This window comes from Hippoglossus stenolepis, chromosome 15, assembly GCF_022539355.2.
Source record: "Hippoglossus stenolepis isolate QCI-W04-F060 chromosome 15, HSTE1.2, whole genome shotgun sequence".
Classification (NCBI taxonomy): domain Eukaryota; kingdom Metazoa; phylum Chordata; class Actinopteri; order Pleuronectiformes; family Pleuronectidae; genus Hippoglossus; species Hippoglossus stenolepis.
Window position 1 is genome coordinate 2297583 of NC_061497.1, and position 27833 is coordinate 2325415.

The following is a 27833-nucleotide window of genomic DNA, read 5'->3' on the forward strand; positions in this document are numbered from 1 at the left end:
AGGAGGCAAATAATTAATTTTGCATGATAATGTGAGTGGCTCGTGTGCCCAAAACTAGCAAGAATCTCCTACGCATGCTGACAACCAACCCGGCAACCTCACACTTCAAATTCATTTCCCTGGAAATGAAGATTAACTCACTCACACAGTGTGACTGTTTTCCACTTCATACAATAGAGGCTAAATAAATCCTCATGCCCGGCAGCTGTATGTGCCACAGATCACTGACCGGCAGGATGTGCAACAATCAGAAATATTTCTGTGCTCCTGACAAACAGGATATCCGGTCACTTGGCTACTTTAACAGTAAGGAATCAAACACTATGGGGGGGATCTACACTATTGTACCAGAACCCACCTCGGCTGTACATGCAGGCTATGTTTATGTGTGTGGGACAATAGAGTCTCAGGCCGAGTATCACAAGCAGCGGTTGAGGTAAAGGAAATGCAAAAGTAAAGTCGCTGTTCGCTCTCAAGCATTCAACAGTTAGTAAAATATCAGTTCCCACCGCTGTAATCCAGGCAGCCAAACTTCAACCATTTGGGGCTAATTCCTGCGAATTATGAGCGGCTCACGATGACAATGGCAGGTATTCCCACGGGAGTAACCGGAGCAGGCGTGGCGTCACCGTGGGTTTAAGCCCAACATTTAACGAGCACGCAGCTGACACAGGCAGCTGTGCCAGACAAAACACTGCACAAACACATACACTCTCCGTCCACACACACTTCAACATGAGCAATTTGTCCAGCTGCTACACACACACACACACACACACACTCCATCTATAACTTCGACCATGACACAAGGTTCTCTAACTTCGTGTCTATGCCACTAATCGACTCCTGGCTGAAACTTGACATTGATTCTTCCTCCTTGTCTCACAGAATATGATAGCCCCTTGTGAATAATGGCGGGGAAGAAAACAGGAATCCACTGCTAAAAATACCACTGTCGTGATGAGTCAGGATGGATTGAGCAAACAAAAAGAGACCAGCCTAATCTCCTCCAGATTTTTGGAAAAGAAGGTCCAATCCTCAGTGCCACCAGTGGATTCCTGTATTTAATGAATCAAGCTGCATCTAGAGGAGGAAAAAATGAACGCGTAGCCAAGTGGGATAAAACGAGATTATCCAATTGGAGGTTAATGATGTGAAAAAGTCAAATCACAGATTTAAAGAGAATAAAGGTGCAAGAACATAAAAGTGTGCCGTGCTGAGATGTTTGGAGGTGTTCAGTGACACTGTATTACAGTAGACTAAATCCTCCTTACATGGAGTTCATCATTGATATGTCAACTGAGGCCTGACAGCTCACACTAACATCCTCCTCTCCATGTGTCAACCCTTTAACGGCAGTAAAACTCAGCATTGATCCCAATATTACTCGTTTCTAACAATCCAGTGGAGGAAATATATATATAGTGAGCTACTGCACATCGGTGTCTATCATCTGAACTCAAACCCCTTTAGGCTCTGGTGAGGCCCTTGCACTCATATGCTCTTTCACTTACACAAAGGCAACTACAAGGATCTTTTTCAGGTGGGCCTCAGCAGGATCTCTGTCCAACGTTTCTGAGCACTTCAGTTAAAGCATGCCATTGCTTATTGCTACTTACAGTGCATCATTACTCATCTCATCTCAAATCATTTAAATTTAAAATAATACACTTTAACTATAAAGAAGAAAAAAACATTCAAGCGGGGGCATTTGATTTTGGCTTTTTACAGACTACAGCCTATAGAGCAGAGCCAAATAACCAACCACTTCTATGATAATCAGCTGAGTAATTAACACTAAAGTCCCTTTTCCCCTGGTCAAAAAAACCAATAACATCCACTAACATTTGGCTTTTGTGGGAAATGGGAATGGATACAATCGGAATTCACTCCTGGGTGAAGTGACTCTGCGGTAGTTTTCATCAGCTCCCGATACAGTGATGAAAACGCGTGGGTGAACGCGCTAATTTGGCAAGACGGTGAGGTGAGAGGGCGCCTCAATTTTCATGATGTAGATCATGATGCACCGGGGAAAAAAATGGAGAGGCAAACTCCTCTACTGGCAATGGGACAGGCGTCAATCGCCTTTTTTGTGGGTTTACACACATAATAAAAAAAATTGGTGTAAAAGAGGTATAACAGACAGAGACACACTGAATCCTGCATTCCTCTCTCTCATTAACAATAAATGCTGCCTCAAACTTCTCAACCCTTGATAAACATAGTGGAACAGACATTAAAAGTATAAAAAGGCAGTGCAGAATTAAAAGGCTTGGGTTTCATGTTACATGGTTAACTTAAATATGTAAATTGAATATGTCTGTAAAAGCTTCCCTTGCAAAAGGAGTTGACATGGACACTTGTCTGTTACATGTCAGCGTCCCAGGATCTTCACAAATGTCCAAATAAAAATCGGAGAGCTCATATTTATTCAGTCTTGCGTATGGGTCTGATGGGATTGGATCTGCTGTCAAGAGAGTATAACTATAACTGGATGGTGAATTTGATCTAAAAGAAGAACAAACGACTGCAGAAAACTGTAGTCGATTTACATTTTTCTGGCGCTCTGCACTACATCCCACATTTTGTTGCTCTTTTTGTCACACATGTTGCCCTGATTGGTTGTAGTTCTGCTCTGAAACAGTTGATAACACTGACATTAAAATATGAGAACTGGTCTATTCCAGGCCACTTGTGTGCAGGGCCGTACTAGTGTTGAACAAAGTACACAGGGCCCCAATGTGGGGGTGGCCTTTTAAAATGCCTGCAATATATGATTTTATCTCAAATCTAGAAATGCCAGTTAAAAGACATCACCTGGGCTCATGTTATGTGATACACACACAAACTCTGAAAGTGAAGTATCCGTGAATGAGGAGATTTTCACCTCCATTATCAAGTACATTGGAAATTATGAAAATGTGATTTGCAAGAGAGAGAAATGAAGGTATAGAGCATGATAGAAGGCTGTATGAGGATTTAGTATAAACATGTTTATTTTGCTTCCTTGTCTATTCAAGACTGCAATAGTGTAATGATCAACCTACATATAGAATTAGAGATGAAGAAAACAATTATAATCAATATTTCATATATTGTGAGATATTGTGTAAACATCAAAACATATAAATGCATCAGAAAAGGGACTGGACGCCTCTAAATTTAAAATTTTGTGATCAGATATAACAGAAAAACATGCTGTGTTGCTTTATGGCACAAAACAGGGAGCTGTTCTGTAAACGAGTAAGAGTAGCTGTGTCTAAAACTAAAGTGTGGTCACTATTTAGTGCACAATACAACACTCTACCATTTTATAGGAGTGCGAGACGGAGAAATGTAGCCACTATGGTGCTTTGAAAAATTCTCACAGTGGAACGAAACATGTTGTGTCTATAGCGGGTACACTTCTTTCTGCTGACAGATCCACTGCATGCATTTTATGTATGGGGGGAAAAATATGGTGCGACTACATCACAATAATGACACATAATAACCATGATTCAAACAAAAGTGTCTGAAATCAAAGTGAACTGCTCCCTATAGAGTAAACTACTTATTGTCAGTGAACAAGGGGTTGGTTTTGGACACAGCCTAGGTTTTCCCTCTGTCTTTTTTTTTTGTGTGGAAATAAATCGCTTCCAACGTGATCCCAAAAAAAGCATCTTTTTCGGGAAACACAAAGAAAAGCTTCAGTTGAAGCAGCGTGATCCTCTTTGTGACATGAATTCGAACCGCTACAGTCTTCCAATCATTTCCATTATGGTGTTTATATACAGGTATCAGTTTTTTTTCCTCTCTCTTTCATTGTCTGGGCATGAAACAGACAGGGTAGGCTGGGAAGACAGAAACACAATGGAGTTGGCAGAGTCGGCCGAGGCAGAACAGACAGTGAGGAATTCCCCATCAGTGTCTGAAAAGCTAACCTTGCCTTTTTTTCTTGACTCTTCCCTCCTGGTGAGAGCACAAAGGAAGAAAGTTAACTCTTTCACTGTCCTGCTGGATGTCTGTTTGCTCACTGTGTTCAGATCCTCATAATAAAGCATCACATCCCGATGGACTGAGCCGGCAGAATTTACTGATGGCCGTGTCATTCTCTCTGTAGTTTCAGCTATGAATTTCCAATAGTTGGAAATGCACCACGTATTTCACAAGGCCCCCCAGCTCTATATCTGGGTAGTTAAATACTTTCTGTCCATTTCCCAGGACAGAGAATATAGTGTCTTTAAATTTAAGGTGCTCTGCCATCTGTATTAAATGTCTGGCTGTTTATATAAACTACTGACCGCGGGGGGAAGGAGACAGCAGCGTGCAGCCTTTTCACTGAAATGGAGGGGGACAGAGAGATTCACATAAACACAGAGGGTGAAAAAAACAGAAGGACAAATTCAGACAGTATATTCTCAATCAATTTCTCCATCCTCACTTGCACAGACACTCTCACACACAGAAGCCATTTTCAGACATGAACATGGATTTCCGCACAATTGGGTTTGGACTTCCTCAACAACACAGAAATCTACAGAGCGTTCGGGTGAGGTGAGGCGGAGCAGGCACAGGCAGGACGTAACATATACTGTATATTCCACTGTGGACATCACATTTTTGTTTACATCACATGGAAACCGGTGTAGGCCCTTATCACTAGAAGCTCTCTAGACATCTTCATCGGTGTCTTGTATGTGTATTGCACTGCTTTTCATCCTGAGATATTTGGATTCTTTTTTTTTTTTCATTTTTGCCAATGTTTCCCCCTTGCTCGTGAGAAATCCGCCAGAGGATCTTCTGTTTTCTCACATTGGCTCATTCGGACATTCCGTTTTTACAAGGGGGTCTAGCTGGAGAAACTCCAGAGAAAGTCCAGAGCCTCTATGCAACTCTTCCGTAAAACGTCCAGAGATTAACTAGAGTTCAATGCATGTCCGAAACCAATTATAGATTTAAGTAGATGTGTTTTGAAGAGGGTGTCAAGAAGGCAGGTGCAAGTGATCCCTCGTCTCTTGCCATGGTACTTCTCACCTTCAGAGTTCAACGTCTCCCTGAGAAGCTCCACCACTCCTGAGTCTTGACCTTATCAGTTAACCACTTTTTGTTGTTGTTGTTGTGAGATTTGCCCATTTTTTACTTTAAAGTGGCAAAAAAATAAACATAAAAATGATGTTAGCGTGTACATTACTTGTTAGTCTCATGAAACAGATATGCCCTTTTTTTTTTTATCAAATCGAAACAATCTGCTCAGAGTCCAAGACACACACCACGACGGGACACCCCATGCTCTTTAAAGCTCTGAGTCAATTTCATTTTCCTCTGGCACACAAAGTGAAGTGTAATCTCCACAGGCAGCTGTTCAGATCCCACAGATCTCCAGCTGTTGTGAACTTATTAACGGTATGTAAAACGGTTGATCAAGGCCTTTCTGCTCTCACTGTAGGCATATTTCACAAAGCCTACACTGACTCTGAGAATACATAGGTTTTCTTTCTAGTCTGCTCATGTAGCTTGTCAATGTGTTTTTTCCAGTAAATTTGTGACGTTCCTGTGTGTGTGTGTCTGAAAATATGTGTATGTCTGATGTTTATCTTCACTGGAAACTACTTGATTAATGTATAAACAATGAGCGTGGCCCTGACTTAGTTGGCTGTATCTCCTTTCATTGTTTTTTATTTATCTATCTATTTTTTAAAAAAGCATTTGTGTTCAGGTCACATTTGGAGAGCTGTATAACTGAAGTGTGCGCTAAACTGCTGTCACCTCACAATCTTCACGTGTCAGCATGCAGTGCCATCTTTGAGCGATCCACTTAGGACGTGGCGATGATTTCACTTAGAAGATAGGTTGACCGACCAGTCCTCCCTCCTTCAAAGCTTGACAAACAAATCTGACCCTCAATAAGCACTATCACATTTCAAACCCTCATTTGCACCCCACTGACACTGTAGCAATGCCAGAGCGCTGCCAGCAGGGAGACGGGCACAGGCATACCATCAGGGGTACAGAGACCTTGACCGGAGGAAAGCGTGTGACGGGAGGGGCGGCTGGAGAGCTGTCTCCACTCTCTCAGCGAGAGCCTTGCCACATAATGGCAGACATGACACTGCACCGCCTCCAAGCTGCCGCATTTATCCGCACGCCGGCTCGGCAGCTGTTAAGAACTCACTTTTAGCACAGACCCATCATCACTCTATGGAGATAAACCTTTATGAAGTTGCACAGGAGTGGGAGGTGTGTGTGGGTGCATGGCTATATGTCGTTTTTTTCTTCTTTTTTCATTCTTTTATACAATATTTCTTTAGTCTGTTATAATTAAAATCCTCTAAACTTTGTTAGGAATTCCTTGGAGATGCTTTGTCACACTTTTGACTGCAAACGTTTGGAGGAATCTAAATGTGGTTTTGATCATTTTCAGATTCTACTGGCATTTGATATTTAGAAATAGCGTGGGTTACAGGAATAACTAATGTATCTGTGGAGACTCAGTGGGAATAATGTGCCCTTACATTGCCATGCTGTGTCTGCTCGGCACAGAGATGTAAAGGAAATATTTGCACTGTGGATCTTTCTTAAAACAGTGTACCTTTCAGTCAACACAAAAAATTTAATAAAACATCTCTGCCTCACTTTAGTAACTTAATTACATTTAGCAGGAGTCACGCTGAACTTAATGATATAAACCCTGACAACTGTCCTTTTCTAAACTATGGCTGCCATCACACTGTGAATATGAGCTTTAATTTCCTCTCTGTCCCTTAACAACTTACTGAATAAATTTTAAAAAAACATGTCAGTGCTGAAAATAGCTCATTATGTGTTGTGTTTCACAGGCTTTTGGCGCAGGTTAGTGAAAGGTGTCACTGCCAAAAATGCTGCAGGACCAAAAAACTGTGACGGAAACATTTGGTGTCAAAGAAGTTGTTCTTGTTATTTAGTGGAGGGGGGAGGGGGAAAAGCAGGCATCTGAGATGCTGCTGGCAGCTTTTGACTCTGTCTCTGTTGGATGATAAATCTGCTATATGAATGTAATCTGTGTGGATGATTTATACACAAGTTACAAATCAGTTTGATTTACAAGCCATTTTAAATCAAGCTCAATATGAAACTTTTGAAATCTTTTTAAAAATAACTGTGGACATGCACATGATTAAATCTAAATCAGTAATGATTTCTCACCAGAGCAAAGAATGACAGGTTTACCTTTCACATTGAATCTATTTATATACGGTACATCCCTGGTTTTTGATCGGATCGTAAAAACTTTAAGTCATTGCATTTTTTTTATTCCCTATGTCTTTGTAGGCAGTTCACACTAATTCCAAGGCAAGATATTGCAACTGGACTTGATCCTGATTGGCTCCCCTCATTAAAGGGCAACTGAAATGTTTCCAAGCAGCACAGAACTAAGCCAGACACAAATCCAGCAGCAGGTTTGCCTCGTGTGAATTGGAAGAGCCGCTGCTGTCGGTCGATAATAGCCATATTAGGACTGCTCCGCTTTAAGTACAGTTTGAGCAGTTCAGCTCAACCTCTGACTGAACCTCATTTACAGTGTTTTTAAATAAAAAAGAATGCCTCTTATCTGGAGTTACAGGGCTTTATGTTTTACATGAAAAAATCTAACACAATTGAACCTGTAAATAATTATCATACACAAAATGTGTCTAAAAGTTCCAACGAAGATAGAAGGGGACGTTTCTATCAACAACAAACCACCAAAAGCACCACTGAACTGATGCACATCTGTCATTTGGATTGGATAAGATCTCTGCAGCAGACAGCTGCCAAAGTCAAGTCGTATACGGCTCTGTCTTGTACAATAGTCTCCATTATGCCCTTATGTCTCCTGCACTGTCTGCTCTAAATCAAAACTAAAATATACATTAGTGTATTTCTTTACACAAGGAATTTCCACCAGCATTTATGTAAACATACATACACACACACACACACACACGCACACACACACACACACACACACCACAAAACACAATTAAAGAGGAATATTTGTTGAGACACTGCAGTGATATTAAATGCTCCTTCTTTTGCCTGCGTTTCTCACTTTTCAGGAATGTCTTGAACAATACAATCTCTGAGAGAGCAAACCTCTTATCGTGGCACATATCCTAACATGCTAATTACCCCACACACAGTTTGAGTTCATTTATTATGCATGAAATAATCTAATATGATGACTGTGATAATTATGCGCACATAGATAAGATAAAAGAGTGGTAACCAATTATGGCGCAGGAGTTGGGAAAAGTAATTATTCTTTGTAGTGGAAAGAAGTCTTGGTTTGGAAAAGAGGGTTCAGTCTGTGTTTTTTTTCCCTCTTCAGTTCACAGTGGTGCAATTACCATGTGGAATCATGCCTGCACTCGCTGATAATGTTTAAGGAATATTTTCTTGATTAGCCGTACAGGAACACAGACACCGTGCCTTGTTATTTTAAGCGTTGGATGTAAAAAACCTTTCACTGAGTGATTAACTGGAAAAAATAAATCAATAACAGTATAGGACCTGCTCACGTTTATAAAACCGCTGCTGAAATAAAGTGCATTCTGCAAAGATTCATTTACAGCAATGTGTCTGTTATGATAATTGTGCACGCCCGCTCCCCGAGCCTCTTCACACACTCCAGAAAGCTGACATGTTTACATTACGACTTGAAAGGCAACACGACTCGATGCCTCGGGTCTCGTCAGCAGCAGCAAATCAGAGAGGACACTAAAGAGAAGGAGTGGCGCTTGCAAATCAGACGCGTGTTGCAGAGTCATTAAATATTACCACTTCTAAAATCAGAGTTGGCATGTGCGGTTAGCCCGCACCACTGTACAAACACACTTAACACAGCACAGCTTTCTTTTGACAAATTACGTGTCTGCCACTGCAAATCGCTGAAAACAGAGACCCCACAGTAATTAAATTTTTCTGTGACTGTTTTGGTTTGAATTTTTGTAGTAAATCAAACTTGTGATGGAGTTTGGCAGCCCGAAAACAGAGTTTAATGTGAGGAAGGAAAAAAATGCTTCACGGCTGCTCTTGGAAACTTGGGAGGGATGCAAACTGAGTCGTGCAGAAAATTTAACATTATTAAGAAACACAGCAAAGGAAGGTTATCTGAGCATATACAGTATAAACAAATTATAATGCAGAAATTGTACAATATAAATACACATTATCTGAAGGAGGATTGTCTTACTGACCTCTAACTCAAACCACATTTATGTGACTCAGGGGTACACACGTCATGTTCACACTCAACCGGAAACCTCTGTCACCCATTAACCAGCCTATGTCTCCCTTGGACTGCTGTAGTTGACTCATGATTACTTACAGACTCTAAGCTTCAGGCCAAACACGATATACTCTGAGACCAGTCAACAAAGAAGAAAAGCTCGAACACATGAGTCACTGTTAACTGTCACATTGTCAAATTCACACCAAACATCAGCACAACGGGGGACATTGGCTCGTTAGAGATGTGTTGATCCAGCAGTCATTGCAAAACAGGAAAAACAAAAAATAAGAATATGGATGCAAGTTTTTAAAAAAAAATCACAATTGTCTCTTCATGTGCTCTGTAGCTGTAAACGTGAGGTTAATGTCAGCGGCACTCGTGTTTCCTTACTCTCTCAGCAAAGTCATAATGTTCTGAATGTAATGAAGTGAGGAGAGGAGAAAGGAAGGACGATGAATGCAGCCGAGAAGGCGAGCGCCGCATTTCACGAGGTTCGCCTGGACAGCCGATGTTCGGAATAATCAGGCTACTGTATGATTCTGAAGAAATGACTTTTTCACCGACGTGTTTATTCGGATATTAAGAAATGTCCCTCACATCATTGACAAAAGAAAAAAAGAAGAAGCACATGTTCCAAGCTAATTAACTTCTCTTGTGAAACTGTGTAAGTTGTAGAACAATGGGGTAGGTTTGGGGACAAAGGAGATTTGCTTTAAAGTTAGACAACAGCACAAATAAACTGGACTTTACCATTAATCCTTAGATATGATTAAAGCAAGAAAGTGAGTGCAACTGAAATGTTCTTGTTTTCCAAACAACTTAATGGTTGTCTATAAAACTAGTTATAGACTTGCACTTTGCTGAAGAGGTGTCAAATACTGAACAAAAATATACCGGCACACAAGCATATATATGTATATATATATAGAGTACTGGAACTCTTAATAGATGATATCCAATGCTATTATACATGTATACATGTGTAATGTGTCTCTAACCCACACTCTGGTTCACGCTGACTCCTGTGTGCAGTTAGGTTTAAAAATCACAAGCTAAAGTAGATCAAATTGGGGAAGGGTTGTGGTTTGGGTAAAATGTTTCAATGTATAACCGTCTTTCTCTAACTTAAATTGGGTTCTGTGTCAATGTCGAAAATTATGTTGTATTTGCAAAAGTGGAAACAATAGAAAAGTAGTGCAACATTTCTGTCATATATTTAGCAATTTAATATTTTATTTATTCTTTTATTTCTTACATTTTTATATTTGTATCGATTTTTACATTTGTTTTTTATTTGTGAAACACTTAGTTGCTTTTTTCAGGATTGCTATACAAACAAATAAACAAATAATAATAAACAAATAATAATAATAATATAATAATTATCATTATTATTATTGTTATTATTACAACAAGCTGTTAAGCAATGTTTTGCTATTTAATTATAAAGTTGTGGAAGTTGGCAGTTATATTTGTTTTCATAAGTTGTTGTTAAAATACGTCTCTTGTTTTTTTTTTTATTAGACCACATTATGTCGCATTAGAAGCATTTAAAATTTAAAAGCTTCTCTCTAAACAGTTAAGCTCCACAGTTGTGTTACAGTATCAGAGGCATTTAGATCCTTAGGGCGCTGATGTGAACTATTACTAATTCCAGCGCTGAGACATCCAGGATGCCAAAAGCCTTAATGAAATATTATACCGGAATAAAGCAGCAGAGTCGTCCTTTAATATTTTAAGAGCGACAAGTCCTGTGAAACACCATAAAAGATGTAGCCTTCCTCTGGAAAATGAAACGCACTTCGACTGAAGCCTGCGCTGTCATAAAATCATGGCACTTTTATAGCAGGGGACAGGACTACATAAAGGAAGTCATTTGCAGCTAATAAGAGCGATCACTAAAATGCATTAGGGCAAATTATTCTGTCCTTGCCACTGTGCAGTGCTTTTACTAAAGTCTGTTGATAAGCTGCTGTTTCACCTAAGAACTTATTCACTAACAAGTGTTTCATCAGCCGCCTGGAAAGGCCACTTGGAGATTAACAACGAGGTATACAAATGGATTTGAAGAGAAAGCCACTTTTGGGGAAAGTCTAATGTCAGAATAAAGGAGCAGCTACAGCCTGAGTGAAAATATTGTCCTTCAGATCAATGGTGTCCTGGAGAGCAATAGGCTGAAACATTCAGATGAGATGTGAGTGGCAGAACACTTAAATAATATCTTTGGAGAGGATTCTGAACAATGGAACTGTGCTCCAATAAATAGCCTTTGGAGGTCACAACTTCAGCGCTGTTGCATTTCTACTTAAAGTGCAGGAGACTTCAATAGGCAACTCTGCCAATAATCAAAGTGGGTTGATTTGAAAAGGCTTCGAAGTGGATCATTTTCATCGCTATGGCACACTTTTCCTGTGTTGCCTTTTGTCTTAGGCACCCAACTGGTCTCTTGCTGAAGCTCCTCTGTGTTGCAGCAAGGTTTTCAAACTTTGCAGCCACCTCAACTCCCCAAATAAAAGTGCAAGAGACCCCCGCCATCATTGCAGGTAGTTGCAGTATACGGGGATACTGATCTGAGCTATTTCCCAAAAGGACACCTATGTGCACATGTTGCAGTGTTTCCTGTGGTGCTGTAAATTTACCGTTGCAAGTGTTACTGTCACTAATCTGTAATAATCACTTCAGAGGTCATGTGAAAAACAAAGAAAATCTGAAGACATATTTTTAGTTTTTTTTTTAAATGTAACAATTTTTTAAAATCATTTTCTGAGAACTGTGGCTAGATCACAGTATTACTTATCATTTCTAAATTTTATTTAATTTCTGGGAATCATCTCGCAACCCCTCCTGTGGGTCCTGACCCCGACTTTGAGAACCACCGTATTAATACAGCTGTAAATGTACCCGAGTGAAAACAACAACATCGGGAGGTCATCGGGGATGCAACAGCACTTCACAGTGCTGATATGAGTTAGCTTAGTGTTGACAAAAATAGCTTCTGTTGATGTGCACTTGGCTGCAAAACTCTGTGTGTTTGTCTTCAACTTTGTAATAAGAGTTACTCTGACTCACAGAGGAGGAACAACAGCTTTCCTGCTGGCAACGGCACTGCAGTGCTGAAAAACAGCTGGTATTGTACCTGCAGTACGGAAAGACTGAAGTTTATGCAGAAGAAAAACACTCTAATAGTACAACAGCAGTTCTGCTAAAGGCGTCAAGCTGTAAGCTGCAAACAAACATTTGTATGTGGGAAGAGAAAGCCCCTGTCACCTTTATGGTCAACAGATTAATGCATGGCATAGAGTCGGGGCTATTAACATGGAGAAGCAGCAGTGATGACATGAGTTTTAAAGAGTATTACACTGTTGGAGATGTTCAATAGTAGTGACACCAGTTTGGCCCATGCATTTATTCATTTTCAAAGGACGCACAAATATGCTTGCACACAGTGCTTGGTGGGATTTTCTCTACTATGATCTGCTGCTGAATTCAAATCAAATATTTTGAACCTCACCCAGCTCAGCTGTTACCAGGACTCTCAAATATAATAAATTCAGGATTTACTGGCAGGCTTCATATTTCTCTGTGTGAAGCTCTACTCATTTATTAGGATTATCTACATTCCACCAGAGATAAGAACCAAAGGCACAATGAGGTTTGGAGTCTTGTTAAAGGTCTGTAAATGCAGAATATATAATAAGCAGCTGCTAATTTGATTTTGTGCTTGATCCTTGAATAACAACCACTGATGTCTAAAAATAATGTGTTTTAATTGCTTTTAGTGCAAGAATAATAAAATCAAAAGCAATTTATACTAACGGCATGAATACTGAAGACATAAGAGAATGGAAGAAGCCCAGTTCGTACACATCTTTGAGACAAATTTCAGCCACAGCAAACACTGTATCTGTGTGTGCGTCCTGCGGCTGAAACACGGAAGCCTTATTTGACTCCCCTATTCTGTGCCATGACTTCGACTTCGTTTATGGAATGTGTCCCTGCTGGGTTTTCATTTCCTCTGTCTGAAAAAAGGAAGGCAATCAGAGTACTGATGCTAAAATCATTACCTAATGACTAAAGCCTTTGTATGACTTCCACCATGCTGCGACATTCATTGTTCAGCCGCACATCTCGTATAATTGTGCGGAGAGGAGCGATTCTAAAAGTTTGTTTGAGGGCTGTGTGCAGGGCAGGTCTGCACACGGCCTCAGACGTGCTGAGTCCAATCAATCACTCAGACTCCTTCAGAGGAATAATATGGACGTTTTGCACAGACTAGGATGTTCTGTAAGCAGACATATTGGGATAAGGGCCTGCAATCACACAGTAAAGCAGCACAAAATGTGATTTGAACCAAAATACAAGTATTTTGAACATAACACATGCTCATTAAGAACTTGCATTGTTGAGCATATCAATAACCTCACCTGCATACATTTCCTCTGTAAACTGTGAATGTGTTAACATCAGAGGGATCTCTGGGCTGAGGCAATACAACACTTATTTTCTTAAGAATTTGAGGATGAAACCATATAACTGTTAGATTTATATTCCCAAAATGCTCTTTTTAAGTTTTGTTTCAATTTAAAAAAAAAAGGAAATATATTCTAAAGTCTCCAATTAATGTTTGAGCAACAACACTGACTGACTGCAGTTTTCAAACTTAACCATACCACAGCCCTATGCCGCATGCATTTTCATGACATCTCTATGTCCTTCTAGAAACAAAGCTCCGTGATGTTGACAGTATAGAGGATCATTAAATTTGCCTGCTGCTCCTCTTGGAGCATAAATCAAGCCAATCCATCTCTCTCTGACCCAGCTCCCTGGTGGCTTACTTAGAGCTGTGCCAATGCAGCACTGGCTGTGGAATGAGCAAGGGTAAGCATGCAAGGGCTGCGCTTAAGCTGCGCTGTCTGACGGTATAAACAGGCCTATGCCTCGTCTTGAGAGCAATAGGGATCAAGCGGGCTTAGTGGGCATGACCTGTGAGGACCCAGACAGGCCCAAAACATGCAACACAACACAATTGTCTTAGGATTGCTGCACTATTGAACAGGAGAAAAGTGGCCGGCGTCACTTTGCTCACAGGCCCAAGGATTCCCAAAAGATTTAAGCCTTATGAATAATTCTCAACATCCCCTGCCTTTTCTCAGCCTGGTTTAAGAAAATGAGGCCCTCAAAAACAATGAGACACCTCAAAATCTGATCGCCACGGAAAGAAATAACGCAAAGTAAGACCTGGTCTTTCAAGACTAAAAAACCCTTAGATCTTCTCAAAAATGATGTACGGCTCTCTGCGACACCATGCAGAGTGGAAATAGAGGCAAAGGAGAAGGAAATGACAAGACATTTGCGTGTGGTTTAATTTCCTGAATTGCTTTATGGTCATACATAAATGCTTAAATTGGTTTGTAACATATGCTCTCCTCGCTCTGTTTACTTCCTTCATTTAGTGTGACTGAAACACTTTATTAGTGATTATCCCCTCAAAAGCTGCAGGAATGCACAGCATCACACCTCTTCGTGTAATTTACCCATGTAGTAGGAATGGGAATATGCAAATAGTGTCAGAGTATTTTGCAGCACCAAATATGCCCCTGGGCTGCTTGTCCAATGACACAAATCATCAATTAAGATCTCAGCAGGGTTTGCGGATAAACTAAATTGGCATTATCCCTATCAGACAATATGGAGAGCCATGTGGGGTACATGACAACAAAGAACAAACATCACTGAGGGTGACTGGTGGTGGTGCGTTTCAGCTCACGTGTTTGCATGTATGTGTGTGTGTGTGTGTGTGTGCGTGTCTCAAAAATGTATTCCCATCAGAATCCTCCACTTTGAGACAATGACAAAGGTACCCAGTGATTTAAATGGTGTAAAAGGTAGCAGTGCTTCTTTGAGGTCCTCCAACAGCGACTCGCTGCAACAACGAGAGTGTCTTTCAAAGCATTTACTTTCACAGGGGGTGCGAGTTTGGCTCCTCGTGGGATTTCATGCTCAGCACTCTGCACCTGCCTGGTGCGTGTGACTGAAGGAGCTAAAGTGGTCTAAATCGCCATTGTGATTTCTCAGGGAAGCAGATGATTAGTAAACAAATGGTTCAGGCATATTTAATTAGGCTAATGTACTCCCAGTGCTCAGTCCTTGCAGTCAGGGGCCCTGACTTTGTAGTACATAGTTGTAACATTTCACTATTGTCAGATGACAACGAATCTGTGATAGAAAAATAACAGTGATTTTCCTGAACGTCAACTTTTTTGCTGTGTTTGCTGGATATGGGCATGTGTTCGCACGGTGATTTGATATTTGATCTACATGTGTAAATATATCATACAACACATACCAAAATACAGCAAAAGACCTGCAAACCTGTGCTTTTCTAACTAGCTACCTGAGACAAGCTACCTGACGTGTCACTGAAAAGTCTCCTCTGAGTTTAAGTCATTTGGGCGATTGTGGAATAAACCGGTCAGCTGAAAAAGACAGCGGCAGGCGGCACACAAAGAAGGCCAGTGTTCGGTGTGGAGAGGCTTTTGCAGGGCAGGGACGGCTGAGAGTAAACATCAGACCCCGGTGAGATGCAGGTAGTTTTACTGAGACACACTCCAAATTAAAGACGAGAGGGACTCATACCGAGATGCAGACAGCATGAAACTCCCTTTTTGACCTTTAAAACGCTTTGATCTTTTGCTTTACATCACTCTGGAATAAATGCCAGACGTTAGTTTTGTAAGATGTTGTTTTACTTTGGAAAAAAAACTGCTGGTCATTAAGTGCAAATGCAGAATTTGAAATAACATTTTAAAAACTACCTTCACCCAATGTGCTATTTTTTTTCCTTTTCAGTTTGACATTTATATGCTGGGGTTTTTTTATTTAGTCACAAACACACACACACTTACAGCACACACACACCGACACCGACACACACCGACACACACACAAACGGACGCTACAATCTAGAATAAATCGAAAAAATTAGGGAAAACATAAAAATGCTGAATGAACTTGAGTGTAAGTAATTTATTACTGAAACAATATTTTTTTTTTAATGTAGGCCAACCAACACTCAGCGATAAAAGCCTTTCGGATAAAACACAGCAGGTTAAGTTGAACATGAAGAAACACGCAGTGGCCGTGAAGACACAACACAACGCGGGAGAGACTCGCACATCACGCACTCATCGTTCATGTATAAATCATGTGTTATTCCGCCGCTAAGTGTCACAGCCGCAGGAATAAAGGTGCTTCCTGCAGCCACGCGCTCCTTCTGCCCAATCCCTCTCTATTATTGTTATCGCCACAATTACGAGCTTCTGCGCAAAAGCATCCGCCGCCGAACACAACACATCCCGCAGACACGCGCATCACAAACATCACCGACACGTTATTGTGGAAATCCCAAAAAACGCCCGCATCAAGAATTAAAACGTAACAAAAAAAAAAAATCCACTGGTCTTTCAGTCCAGCACAAAAATGCATCTCCTCGCTTTTCCCTCTCTCTTTTTTCTCCCCCTCCTCTATACTTCCCCTTCCCTCCCTCCCTCACTCACTCTCTCTCTCTTTCTCTCTCTCTCTCTCTCCCTCTCTCCCTCTCTCTCTCTCTCTCTCTCTCTCTCTCTCTCTCTCCCTCACTGGCCCGGCTGTCTGACTGTATGAATAATGTCCTGCTTTTTGTAATGAAGTGAGGGAGGGAGGGAGAGGGGGAGGGAGAGGGGGGAGAAAAGGGGGAAAAGGGGGGGAGGCTGAAGTGGAAAAGCCCTGCTCCCATGCACTGACATTGAAAATGAATGACAGCTTACCTGCATGCCAATCTTCATCAGACTGACACTGGGCTGACAGCACAGCCTATACTCCTCCACACAGCCGCTGACGTCACCCGCGCCAGGCCCCTCCCACCTCCATCTCCGCTCTCACCCCCCGTTTTCCCAGCGCCGGCCCGCTGATGCCTTCCAGTGTCCGTGGGAAATACGGCAATCACGCGTGGGCCTGCGTAAATGCGAGAGGGGAGCACATCAACCACGGGCAAAGAGGAGAATTCACATGTGTCGTGTTCAGGGTCGATGGCGAATCGTGTTGGTTCACTGCAGCGACTTGGAGGTGATAGAAAATAACAAGGAACAAATGTGTCTGCGTGTTCCTTTGAGGGACGAAGATTTGTAAGGATTGAGAAGCAAAAGTGTCAATGTCGACCACAAATGCACAAGTAATGTTTTCTAATTCGGCTCGAAGACAGATGAACAAAAGATGTCAACAACAAAGAAAACACCTCGTTGTGTTGTTTGATGAATCGATTTTCGTCTATTTTTATGACAGTGAAGCAACAACAGCTCTGATGAGAAAAGAGCAGAATATGATAAATATATATATATAAGATGTGCACAACCTTCAATGACACTTTCAGGTTTTGTCTTGCTTGATGCCAGAACAACAATGAAGACCTTGTTGATTTCGTAATTTTCCAACCATGCAGGCAAATAGCCTTAGTCATTCTGGACTATATTTTACATCACTGAATTCAGTGCAATCACCTGAGCAAAAAAATGCTGCAGGACACACGAGTATGGTAGCCTATATGGTAAATAATTCACCTGTTAAATTGGGTTTATTTTTCACTTAAGAGCAGAGGATGTCACAGAGACTTGTGAGGCAAAGTGTAATTTGTGAATATCGGCTATACAAGTAACATTTGATTGATTATTTAATCTAATTGCTGCACTTCCGTCAGTCATTTGCTGCTAAACAGCTTCAGTGAGGTCAGGTCTGGACAGGTTGCCACTCAAACGCCTTTTATCGCTTCATATACTAACAATCTCTGTTACTCCCTTTAATCTGGTTGACAATTTTGAGACAGTGACAGCACCACTCTGCACAGTTGGCTGTGAATGTGTCCTGTGTTTCTCTTCACTCTCAGCATTCACCCCTCTAAATAGGACCATCTGGCTTTTTAATTAAGCAAAGCTGCAATTTACACTATATCCAAATCAACCATAACCGCTGGATTCATGAATCTTACGAGGATCACTTAAAGGCAACATGTCTTCTTCCAGTAAACTCACTGAGACCCCCCCACTTCCAGTAGAACCGCGGCGCACACACGCGGATCTGGCCAGCCCCCTGTCGGTGCGCATTAGTAATCGCATGACTCAAAAAGACGACTGGGATGATGCAGTGAGTAGATGCCAAAGAGACTCTGATGAGGCTGGAAAAGCCCCACTTCAACCTGATATTTCCAGATTGGAAAAACTGAAACATGAAGTGACTATATAGCCTATCAATAGAGCAGAACTTTGCAGGAGCCTACAACAAAACCCACTTGTTCACATATACGCATAAGGAGCATGGATGGAGGGAGATTTGGTCCGAGTGAGTTTCAGCCACAGAGTTGGGAAAAGTAGAAGTTTCTTATGCGCAGCCTAAATAAAAGTAAGCTTTGGATAGTAAGATCCATCCTCAGCAAGATATATTGAAAGTAAAAGAAATTTAAATATATGGAAAAATCTCATGTGAGCATGAGTCGGTGCATTATAATAGACTGATATCTAAAAATGGATCAATGTGTAAGTAGCCGTTTACTGTTTGCACTCCAGACCAGAAAGAACTAAAAACAAAGTAATAATTCTGATACATTATGTTCTTTTATAAAAGGAAATGTCTATATTGGGACATCCATAAAATAATTTGGGCCGAGAATGATTATTCAAATGAAGCCATGTGAGAGGGTTAGAGGGGAAACCGTGTTTAAGTGAAGTTACAAACAACTAAATCTGAAAAAGGACTCCCAAAAAAACATGATGAACTTTATTAGCTTATTTTGTTCAAAGCACTCTAGAGGGTATTACAGAACCTAACCAAGTAACAGAAAAAAATGTAGTGAGTAAAAAGTAGTTACAATTCCCACTGAGAAGTGAACGGGGACCGAGAGAGTTCAACGCACTGCAAATGAAAGAAAACACATGCAAATAAAAAAAACACGAGCAAATCAAGAAAACAACCTCATCAATTTGACGACACATGCGCTGCAAAAAGTCACAACACATGCAAATACAGCAACGAGCTGCAAAATGTTACAACACATGCAAATACAGAAACGCACCGCCAGTATCGAAAGTGTTTCCAGGAGACCCAAAGAAGTGAGGAACCTGGCTGTAGTTCAATGCTTTGTGACGTTATGGAAGTCTGCTACTCGTCAGTGGTGATGGAAATTCACAAAGCATTGAACTACAGCCAGGTTCATCACTTTTTCGGGTCCCCTGGAAACATTTATGTTGTCGTTCTTGCAATTTGCAGTGCGTTTCTGTATTTGCATTTGTTGTGACTTTTTGCAGCGCATGTGTCGTCAAATTGATGAAGTTTTCTTAATTTGCACATGTTTTTCTATTTGCACGTGTTTTCTTAATTTGCACTGTGTTGAGCACTCTCTGCCACCATAGTGTGGGATACTAGACAGGTTAAGAATTAAGTTTAATAGGCCTATTTAAAATTGCACTGCAAGCAGTGGCCCAATATAGTGTAAGTCTTGTTGAGTACGTCCCTCTACTGTTTAAGAGAAGCCTGTGTGTGTCTCGCTGCCTTGTTGCAGGCGGACAGTCCACCCAGAGTTCAGCCCCTCAGTCCGCCCCGGAGCTGAGCACGGCCCTGGACAGAACCGACCGGAGGACCGGGGGTGTTGCAGAGATTTACGGAAAATAACACCCGCTCCTCGGGACACTTTGTCAGAAACACACCGCGGTGGTTTTAAAACTACAACAGAGGGGAAACACGATGATGGTCAAAAAAAAAGATCCGAGCCCAGTATTGGCTACCTACTCCCCCGCGCCCTACGGTTTTTAGCAACGACGCGTTTGATTGGCTATTCCCGAGTTCCTTCATCCAATCACGCTCCTGTTTGCTGTTACCAGGAAGCAGAAGACGCGCTGGGAGAAGCTTGATTTACCAACTGAAGTCCCTTTGATAAAATGGACAGCTTAGAAAACTGCGAACCTTAAACAATAAGACATTTTAACCGAGCGTCTTCCTGGAAGGAACAACCAAGTTACTCTCACCGTTAGCCTCCGAGGCTGCAGCTGTACTACAGCGCGGCTCTACTTTGGCTCGCACATCAGTCGTAATGTGATCTTTTACAAACAGATAAACCAGCCTGTGACTCAACCTGCTGATAAAACAAAATGTCGAGTACCGTGCTGGAGGTCGGGACGGGAGTTTTCGTCGTCGCGTTGATTTGGATTGCGGCTCTTGTGTTTGGGATGATGCTGCTGAGAGCATCCGGATCAGCCAAGTGAGTGAGAGGACACACACACACACACACCGTGGCACACACAGGCACACACAGCCACACACACGCCACAAACACACGTAGGCACAAACAACATTTCCTTCAAATGAATGTTGGTTTGCTTGTCATCCTTAATACACAGCTTCTGGAACATGAGACACTTCAACTGCATTAAGGTTTTCTGGTAAATTCGGTGTGTTCAGGTTCAAAAAGTAGCATTTTATTACAATAAAGAACATAAACTGGCTCACATACAGTATTTGAGGGAGGAACATGTGCATGAATGTCAAGAAACTATGGAATAAGACTGGAGGCAAATTCGTTAAACATTGTGTAAACCATTGTTTGAATACAAGAGAGAAAATCTCTCACAGAAAGATTGCAACTGTCATATCATTTCTTGGCACCTAAACATTATGTCTACCCAAGAGAGACCAGCAACATAATGTATTTGACTGATTCTTAAATTATTATTATTATTATATTTATTATTATTATTATTAATAATAATAATAATAATAAATATAGAAATTGATTGCTGGAACCATATACCAAGTCCCTGTGTATTAATACGAAAATAAAATTATAATACAATAAAAAATAAAAATTTCACATAAACGCTTCATACTACAAAAGTCAATGTTGTTTGTGTGGATTGCAGTGACGGCGAACACTGTGCACCTCTGTTAGATGCAGTTACAGTAAAGTTTAAATGGGTGGAAACTTGGTGCTTGGTCAGTAAGTTACTTATTTGTGTGTGTGTGTGTGTGTGTGTGTGTGTGTGTGTGTGTGTGTGTGTGTGTGTGTGTGTGTGTGTGTGTGTGTGTGTGTGTGTGTGTGTGTGTGTGTGTGTGTGTGTGTGTGTGTGTGTGTGTGTGTGTGTGTGTGTGTTTTGTCTCGCCAGGTTAGGAGTGATCCCTGTTTTTCTCCTGGCTCTCACCATCACTCTGGCTCTGGTGTTTTTCCCTCGCAGCCCAGAGACAACTCCCCCTTTCAAAGAAGTCCAGGTGAACTCTGCTCACTAATCTCACACTCTCACAAATTCAAATACTGCCAACTCATGTGTGGGTTTATTCATGTTGATCTGCTCTGAGTTGACATTGTCAGCACATTAAATGTGTGTCTCTTTTCCTGCCTACTGTATGAATGAGTATGTTGTACTATATTAAAATGCAAATAGTTGTAGTAGACAGTTTTGGAAATGAAAACAACTTGGTTCAAAAGGTGTTAACACAATGAACTGACATTTTACTACATGAAGCATCTATTTAAATGTAAACCGCTGCCAGGGCTGCGATAATGAAATATTCCATCATGATTATATCACACCATTCACAGCATTAAAAACACACATGGCTTGTGGTTTTTTGTATCTGCTATTGTGGCCAGTGCATGGTGAGTTCATAATGTGCTTCAGTTGGAAATAAAAGCAGGCCTGGGATGTTTTTAGTCTTGTTTTGAGGACATTTGACTCTGATTACCACCAAATGTTTTGGGTGCAGAGGCCACTGAGTGAAAAACAAGGTTTCAGAGCACATGAACAGACAGCTAAATGTAGCTGAATGGATATCTGTTGCTCATTTTCTGTGTTCCAAAACTATATTTAATCACATATACAATATATGACAAATTAAAGAATAGCAATACAATTAGTTTCATATTTCATGCTTATCAATGATTACAGTAAAACAAACATTTATCTTTATCACTTATGTATAGTTCAAAAAGGGTAACACGTGTGTGTGTGTGTGTGTGTGTGTGTGTGTGTGTGTGTGTGTGTGTGTGTGTGTGTGTGTGTGTGTGTGTGTGTGGGAGCAGAGTTATTTAGAGTCTAAGTTCTGTTTTAAGTTTAAGTTAAGTGCACATAAACAACCTTTCCTTAATACAACCTTAACTCTGATATTAAACCAGCATTAACCGTACTGTATGCTTATACATCGCACGTATCATTGTGTGTGCACTTGTGTATGTGCCTGTCGTAAAGGCCTGCTCTGCTTTATCTTAGTCCAACAGCAACACAGAACAAACACTCCCCCATGTTGCCTCGGGGTCGTGCCAATAAGCCAGCCAGATCTGCCAAGCAAGCTGCCACCCCATAGAAATAGCAGAGCAGAGCCCCGTCCTGGCCAGCTCATGTTTTATAGCCTTTGTGCAAAGGCAGATACCAGACCAGCAACAGAGAGAGGCGGCGAAATGTGACTTCTTGGATTTCTGTACAAGGCTTACAAGTAAAATGAACCTTTTCCTACTCCAGAGATTGATTCTAAAGTTTGACAGAGGTTACATATAAAATTCCTTAAAGTAGCAACACCTCATGATGCAAGAAAAAAAAGATTTTTCACCCATTGATTTGCTTTATATAGAGTTTTCCACCTTTATTAAATGTCAACAGGACTACTGTTTTCTAAATTTAGGGAGTGGCCCATATGTTGGTAGATTGTAATAATTATAAGATCCCTTTGCACAGTGGTTAAAGATGTATACATGCATTTAACAAAGATTATTTAAACAGGTAATTGCTGAATAGAATTTAACTTTGACTGTCCACAAATGTGAAGAACAGTCTTTGGCTGATCCAGGAATTCAGTTAAACGACAAAAACTATTAACACACACAGCTTAACAACAATGCTGACATTATGAATCGTCCACGTGGTAAAATACAGTCAGAGGAAACTGAGCAAGTCAGTTGACTGTAGGATAAATGACCAGCCAGAGGCAGCCAGAGGCCCGGAGCTTCTTGAATCTGTAAACCAGATGATGTGAGGCCTCCCATGTGACTCATCTTTGATATGTTACACTGAAATAAATCAGTTACAATAGATGTTTTCATGCAGGGCTAGAAAAACTGAAAATACCCTATAAATCTTCATCTGTGTGGTCATAAACAGTATTTAAAGGAATAGTTCACCCAGAAGTGATAATTCCCTCATTATCTACTCACCCCTATGCCGATGGAGGGGTGGGTGAAGTGTTTGAGTCCACAAAACACTGCTGGAGTTTCAGGGGTAAACAGTGTAGCAGCCAGGTAGCAAACAGAAACCAATACAACTAGAGATATTAGGGACTTATCTTCAGATGTGAAAAAACAACAGAAAAAAAACACAACATGCCTCCATGCTGCTCCTGTGGTGTCATCCAAGTGTCCACAAACCCCAGCATTCATATTCGACTCGAAACGAGGTCATGTACACCAAGTTTTAAAGCCTAAATGTCTGCTGATATCTTCTTACGAGGTGCATTCAGGGACCGTCAGAAATGCAAAAGTCCACCAGTTTAGCCACTTCTGGTGGATTTTTAGGCTTGTATGGTGTCATCCAAGTATCTGCAAGTCCCGACATTCATATTTGACTTGAAACAAGGTCATTTCCACCGTGTTTTACCCCTCCATCGGCAAAGGGGTGAGTAGATAATGAGTGAATTATCATTTTTGGGTGAACTATTCTTTTAAACAAAGGTGCATGTGAAGTCGGAAAAGCTGCTTCACTGAAGACAGTCAATGACATTTTGTATTCATAGCATGTTTTGGTGTGGACTCATTTTATTAGTGAGCAAACAGAAAACCTGCTTGCAAGTGGTGTGTGTGTGTGTGTGTGTGTGTGTGTGTGTGTGTGTGTGTGTGTGTGTGTGTGTGTGCAAACTGAAGCAATGTCTAACCTCTTGCTGTTTAACAAAAGTAAAATATCATAGAGCCAATTAAACCAGTCCCAGACTCGGAGTGGGGGTGGTTTGTACCAGACCACCCACCCCCCACCCCTTCTTCCATTCCTCCGCCCCCCCGCCTGCCTGCCTGCTCCCACCCGTGTGCTCAATGGCACATTAATAAAACATGGCCCTCACTTTGGGTTCCTGCATACTGCGTAATTGGCAAATTAAAAAGTGAGATCTGTTAAATGCATCCATAAGAGACGGCATACATCATCCCCACCTCACACCAGTGGATTTATATACACACACACACACACACACACACACACACACACACACACACACACACACACACACACACACACCTCTCATTCCACAACAGTCCCTGTGAAATCTCTCTTTAGTCGGCAGTTGGGCTGCTGCTCTTCTGGTGTTATCTGGCTTAAGGGCGTTTTCGCAGTTTGTATTCGCAAATTCATGGGTGGCTCATGATCTAAATATTAACACAGACCGAGAGCTATCAGTGAAGTGTTGCTGAAACCTATCAGTGGAAACACCATAAACCCCACATCTCTGCTAACCTAAGGGACGACAGTGCCAACGTAGAGGAGCTGTTTTCTTTCAAAGTCCCGTGCCTCGTTTCCTTTAGATCTGTTAATTTATGTAATACTCAGGTGAGCTGCAGTGCAGTGCCCACACTGATCAGGCTTCTAGATAAAAAACTGCAGCATCCGAAAATAAAGAGAAGCCGGAAATCCGAATTTTCTTTCTGCACTAATGAGAGAACAGTGAAATAACAAACTTGCCATATCTTTAAATACATTGTTGTACATTAAGTTGTTCACTGAAAATATTCCAACACGAATTAATAAGCACCACTTGGCTTCATGTTGTAGCTTTTAGCCATGATTGAATGGCAGTACTGACTTAAAAGGATAGTTCACCCAAAAATGGAAATTCACTCATTATCTGCTCACCACTATGCCGATGGAGGGGTGGGTGAAGTGTCCACAAAACACTTTAGTTTCAGGGGTAAACAGTGTTGCAGCCAAATCCAATACAATTGAAGTAAAAACAACAGAAAAAACAGAATCCTCTGATATCCTCCTCTGGAGCTGCGTTCACGTGTGGATCACAGTGGACATTTAGGCTAAAAATATGATGTAAATGACACTTTGAATGCCTGGGCTTACAGACACTTTTTAGTTTTTTTATGTTGATTTTTTACGTGTGAAGAATCGGTCAACATTTACTTGAATTGTATTGGATTCAGCTGCAACGCTGTTTACCCCTGAACTCAAACACTTCATCCACCCCTCCATCGGCATAGTGGTGAGTAGATAATGAATGAATTTTCATTTTTGGGTGAACTACCCCTTTAAGGATGCACCAACTCCACACTTCTCTCATCATACTGCTTCCAATAACTTATTATTAATGATTAATAATTAAACTCAGATTATTGGTCGGCACAAAGTAGCAAATACCAGTGCTCATTTTTCTCTCTCTGGAAGTTAGCTGGGTTCATTTTTCTGCGTAAGATAACAAGAGGCTCTTCACCATTACCTCTTAACTTGAAGTGGTGGTGTTCATACTCCAACTTCATTAATAGACTTTTGGGAATCGAATTACAAAGTCAATGGTTATAACATTAGCAACAGATTAAAAACAGTATTTAATATGGATTTGGTTGATAGGCAATCTGTTAAAAATGTCATTTTTGGCTCAAGATCCTGATCTACTCTGACAGAGTGTAAACATTAGTTTCGCTCAAATGGTAAACTAGTAGTAAATATTAAACTCTAATGTTAGATACAAATATTGAGTGAGGGTACTTACTGATGAGGTTACTGTGGATATGCACATTTTTCTGCCTGGTAGAACCCATAATATAACACAATGATCATGGAAGGTTAGGGTTTCTGTCACTTTCAGAGCAAATGAAATGTTCTAAACTGCAGGTCGGATGAAAGCAGCACAGCAGTTGGGGATTTATTATTTCCAGGTGATCTCAAATGAAATCTAGCTGTGCCTACATGTGCACAAGCTCTTCTCTTAGAAAGACGCCAGCTAAAGCGGAACCTTAAGCAAAGTTGTCCATCAGTGGTGCTGTATGTCCCAACCACTGGGGCTGCAGATAGGCTGGTCACACGCATACATTCAAGGCTGCTGCTTGCTATTGAACAGAGCATATGATGATCCCTTTATGCTGCTAGTGTGTACTCTTTTATATTTAGCTCACCTGGTGGTGAGGAACAGATATTATGCCTAGGTCAAATGTAGACAGCAGAAAATTAGGTATTAATTCAATTTGTAATTGTTTTAAATCAGATTTTCTTCACTAATGGGTTAAAACTAATATGTTTTTTCCACATATAAACTCAATCAGTTTTTAAAAATCTGGAAACGACATCTACTCTCCCTTATAGAAAAACCCATAATCGACACATAGACACGAGTGGTCCTCTACTTCACTGAAAAGTGCAAATGAAACAAACACAGTTGACGCAGTTGTGTTAAATCCAAATCTGTGTTAATGTGAGCGTGGAGAAGCTTTCCCTTTCAGCAGATGCATGTGATTAGTTTTGTTGTTAATGTGAACTCAGCGTTTTATGCTGAAACTCTCACATGACATCATTCTGCAAAGTGAAGCTCAAACATCCAACTGAAGCAGCAGGAAGCGAAACACAATTAAAGTAGATTAGCTTTTCAAGGCAACAAGTAATTGTTTAGTTTTTTTGTGTGTGTATCTGTCTGTCTGTCTGTCTTTGTATTGAGTGCTGGTTCATTCCTTCACATAATCCCACAAAATCTCTGTTTCTACACAATGGCTTTATGAAAGCTCTCTTATGACATCTTGTGGCTCATAGAGGAAATGCTGAATTTATTAACAGACGTGTTTCCAGTGCAATAGATACTGTTTACTAGATATGCTCTCATGTTATGATGAACTGAAAATACTGAAGTGATCCTGTCTTTCTTCACTCTACAGATAGTGGACACTTTGTTCATCGGCCGCTACGTGCTGCTGGCAGTGGTGAGCGTAGTCTTTCTGGTGATGCTCTTCATGCTGCTCCCCTTTCATTTCCTGGAGCCGGTCTATGCCAAGGCCTTGAGAACACATTAGAGCCGTCAGGGTCAGAGTTGGCAGCGGGATCACATCACTGATTGTATACAACTTAAGACAAACAGGGCCTGGTGAGAGCCCCCACCCCCCACCCCTTCATGTGGAGACGGACCATAGAATGCATCCCAAACAGAAACACCAGGAGAGCCAGTGTCTTCTACAGGGCCCAGTGTTGGCTGGTTGCTGGCTGTTTATGCACAACCAACAGTAACGGTGTTTGATATTTTGCATCATTTTATACATCATTTTATACATCATTTTTGCACTAAAGTAATTTTGTGTCAACCAACACTGAAATACCCCATCATTTTAGAAAGATGTTAAATATTTACATATATTATTTATGTTGGTTCCTTTAATCCTGTGTGAGTGACAGTACATGTGACACATTTAACACAAAATGACCCATTGCACTAAGTGATAAAACATTAAAACTCTGAATGTGATGTCCCATTTACACCTGTCTGAAGCCTGCAGATTGCATACGTGTTTTCTTCAACTAGACAGACTGATAAACAGTGTTTAATAAAGACATTTTTTTAAACTTTG

At 40.9% G+C, this 27833-nt stretch overlaps 2 protein-coding genes across 5 annotated transcripts in view; one reads left to right on the forward strand and one right to left on the reverse strand.

The window, feature by feature from the left end:
• The window catches only part of pknox2 (pbx/knotted 1 homeobox 2), a 96920-nt gene extending 76398 nt beyond the window's left edge, over window positions 1–20522 (reverse strand). Inside the window, exons 1-2 of one of the 4 annotated variants that reach the window (XM_035177699.2) lie at window positions 20415–20522; window positions 17038–17224 (exon numbers count right to left, since the gene is read on the reverse strand). The gene's annotated coding sequence lies outside the window, so the exon portion shown is untranslated. The remainder of the gene's footprint in view (window positions 1–17037; window positions 17225–20414) is intronic. The other 3 variants (XM_035177703.1, XM_035177700.2, XM_047343633.1) reach the window with 3 other exon arrangements.
• On the forward strand, window positions 19826–27833 carry tmem218 (transmembrane protein 218). The gene is made up of 3 exons (XM_035177705.2): window positions 19826–20513; window positions 21415–21517; window positions 27150–27833. Exons 1-3 carry the CDS (start codon window positions 20404–20406, stop codon window positions 27282–27284), a joined length of 348 nt encoding a protein of 115 aa, XP_035033596.1. The 5' UTR covers window positions 19826–20403; the 3' UTR covers window positions 27285–27833.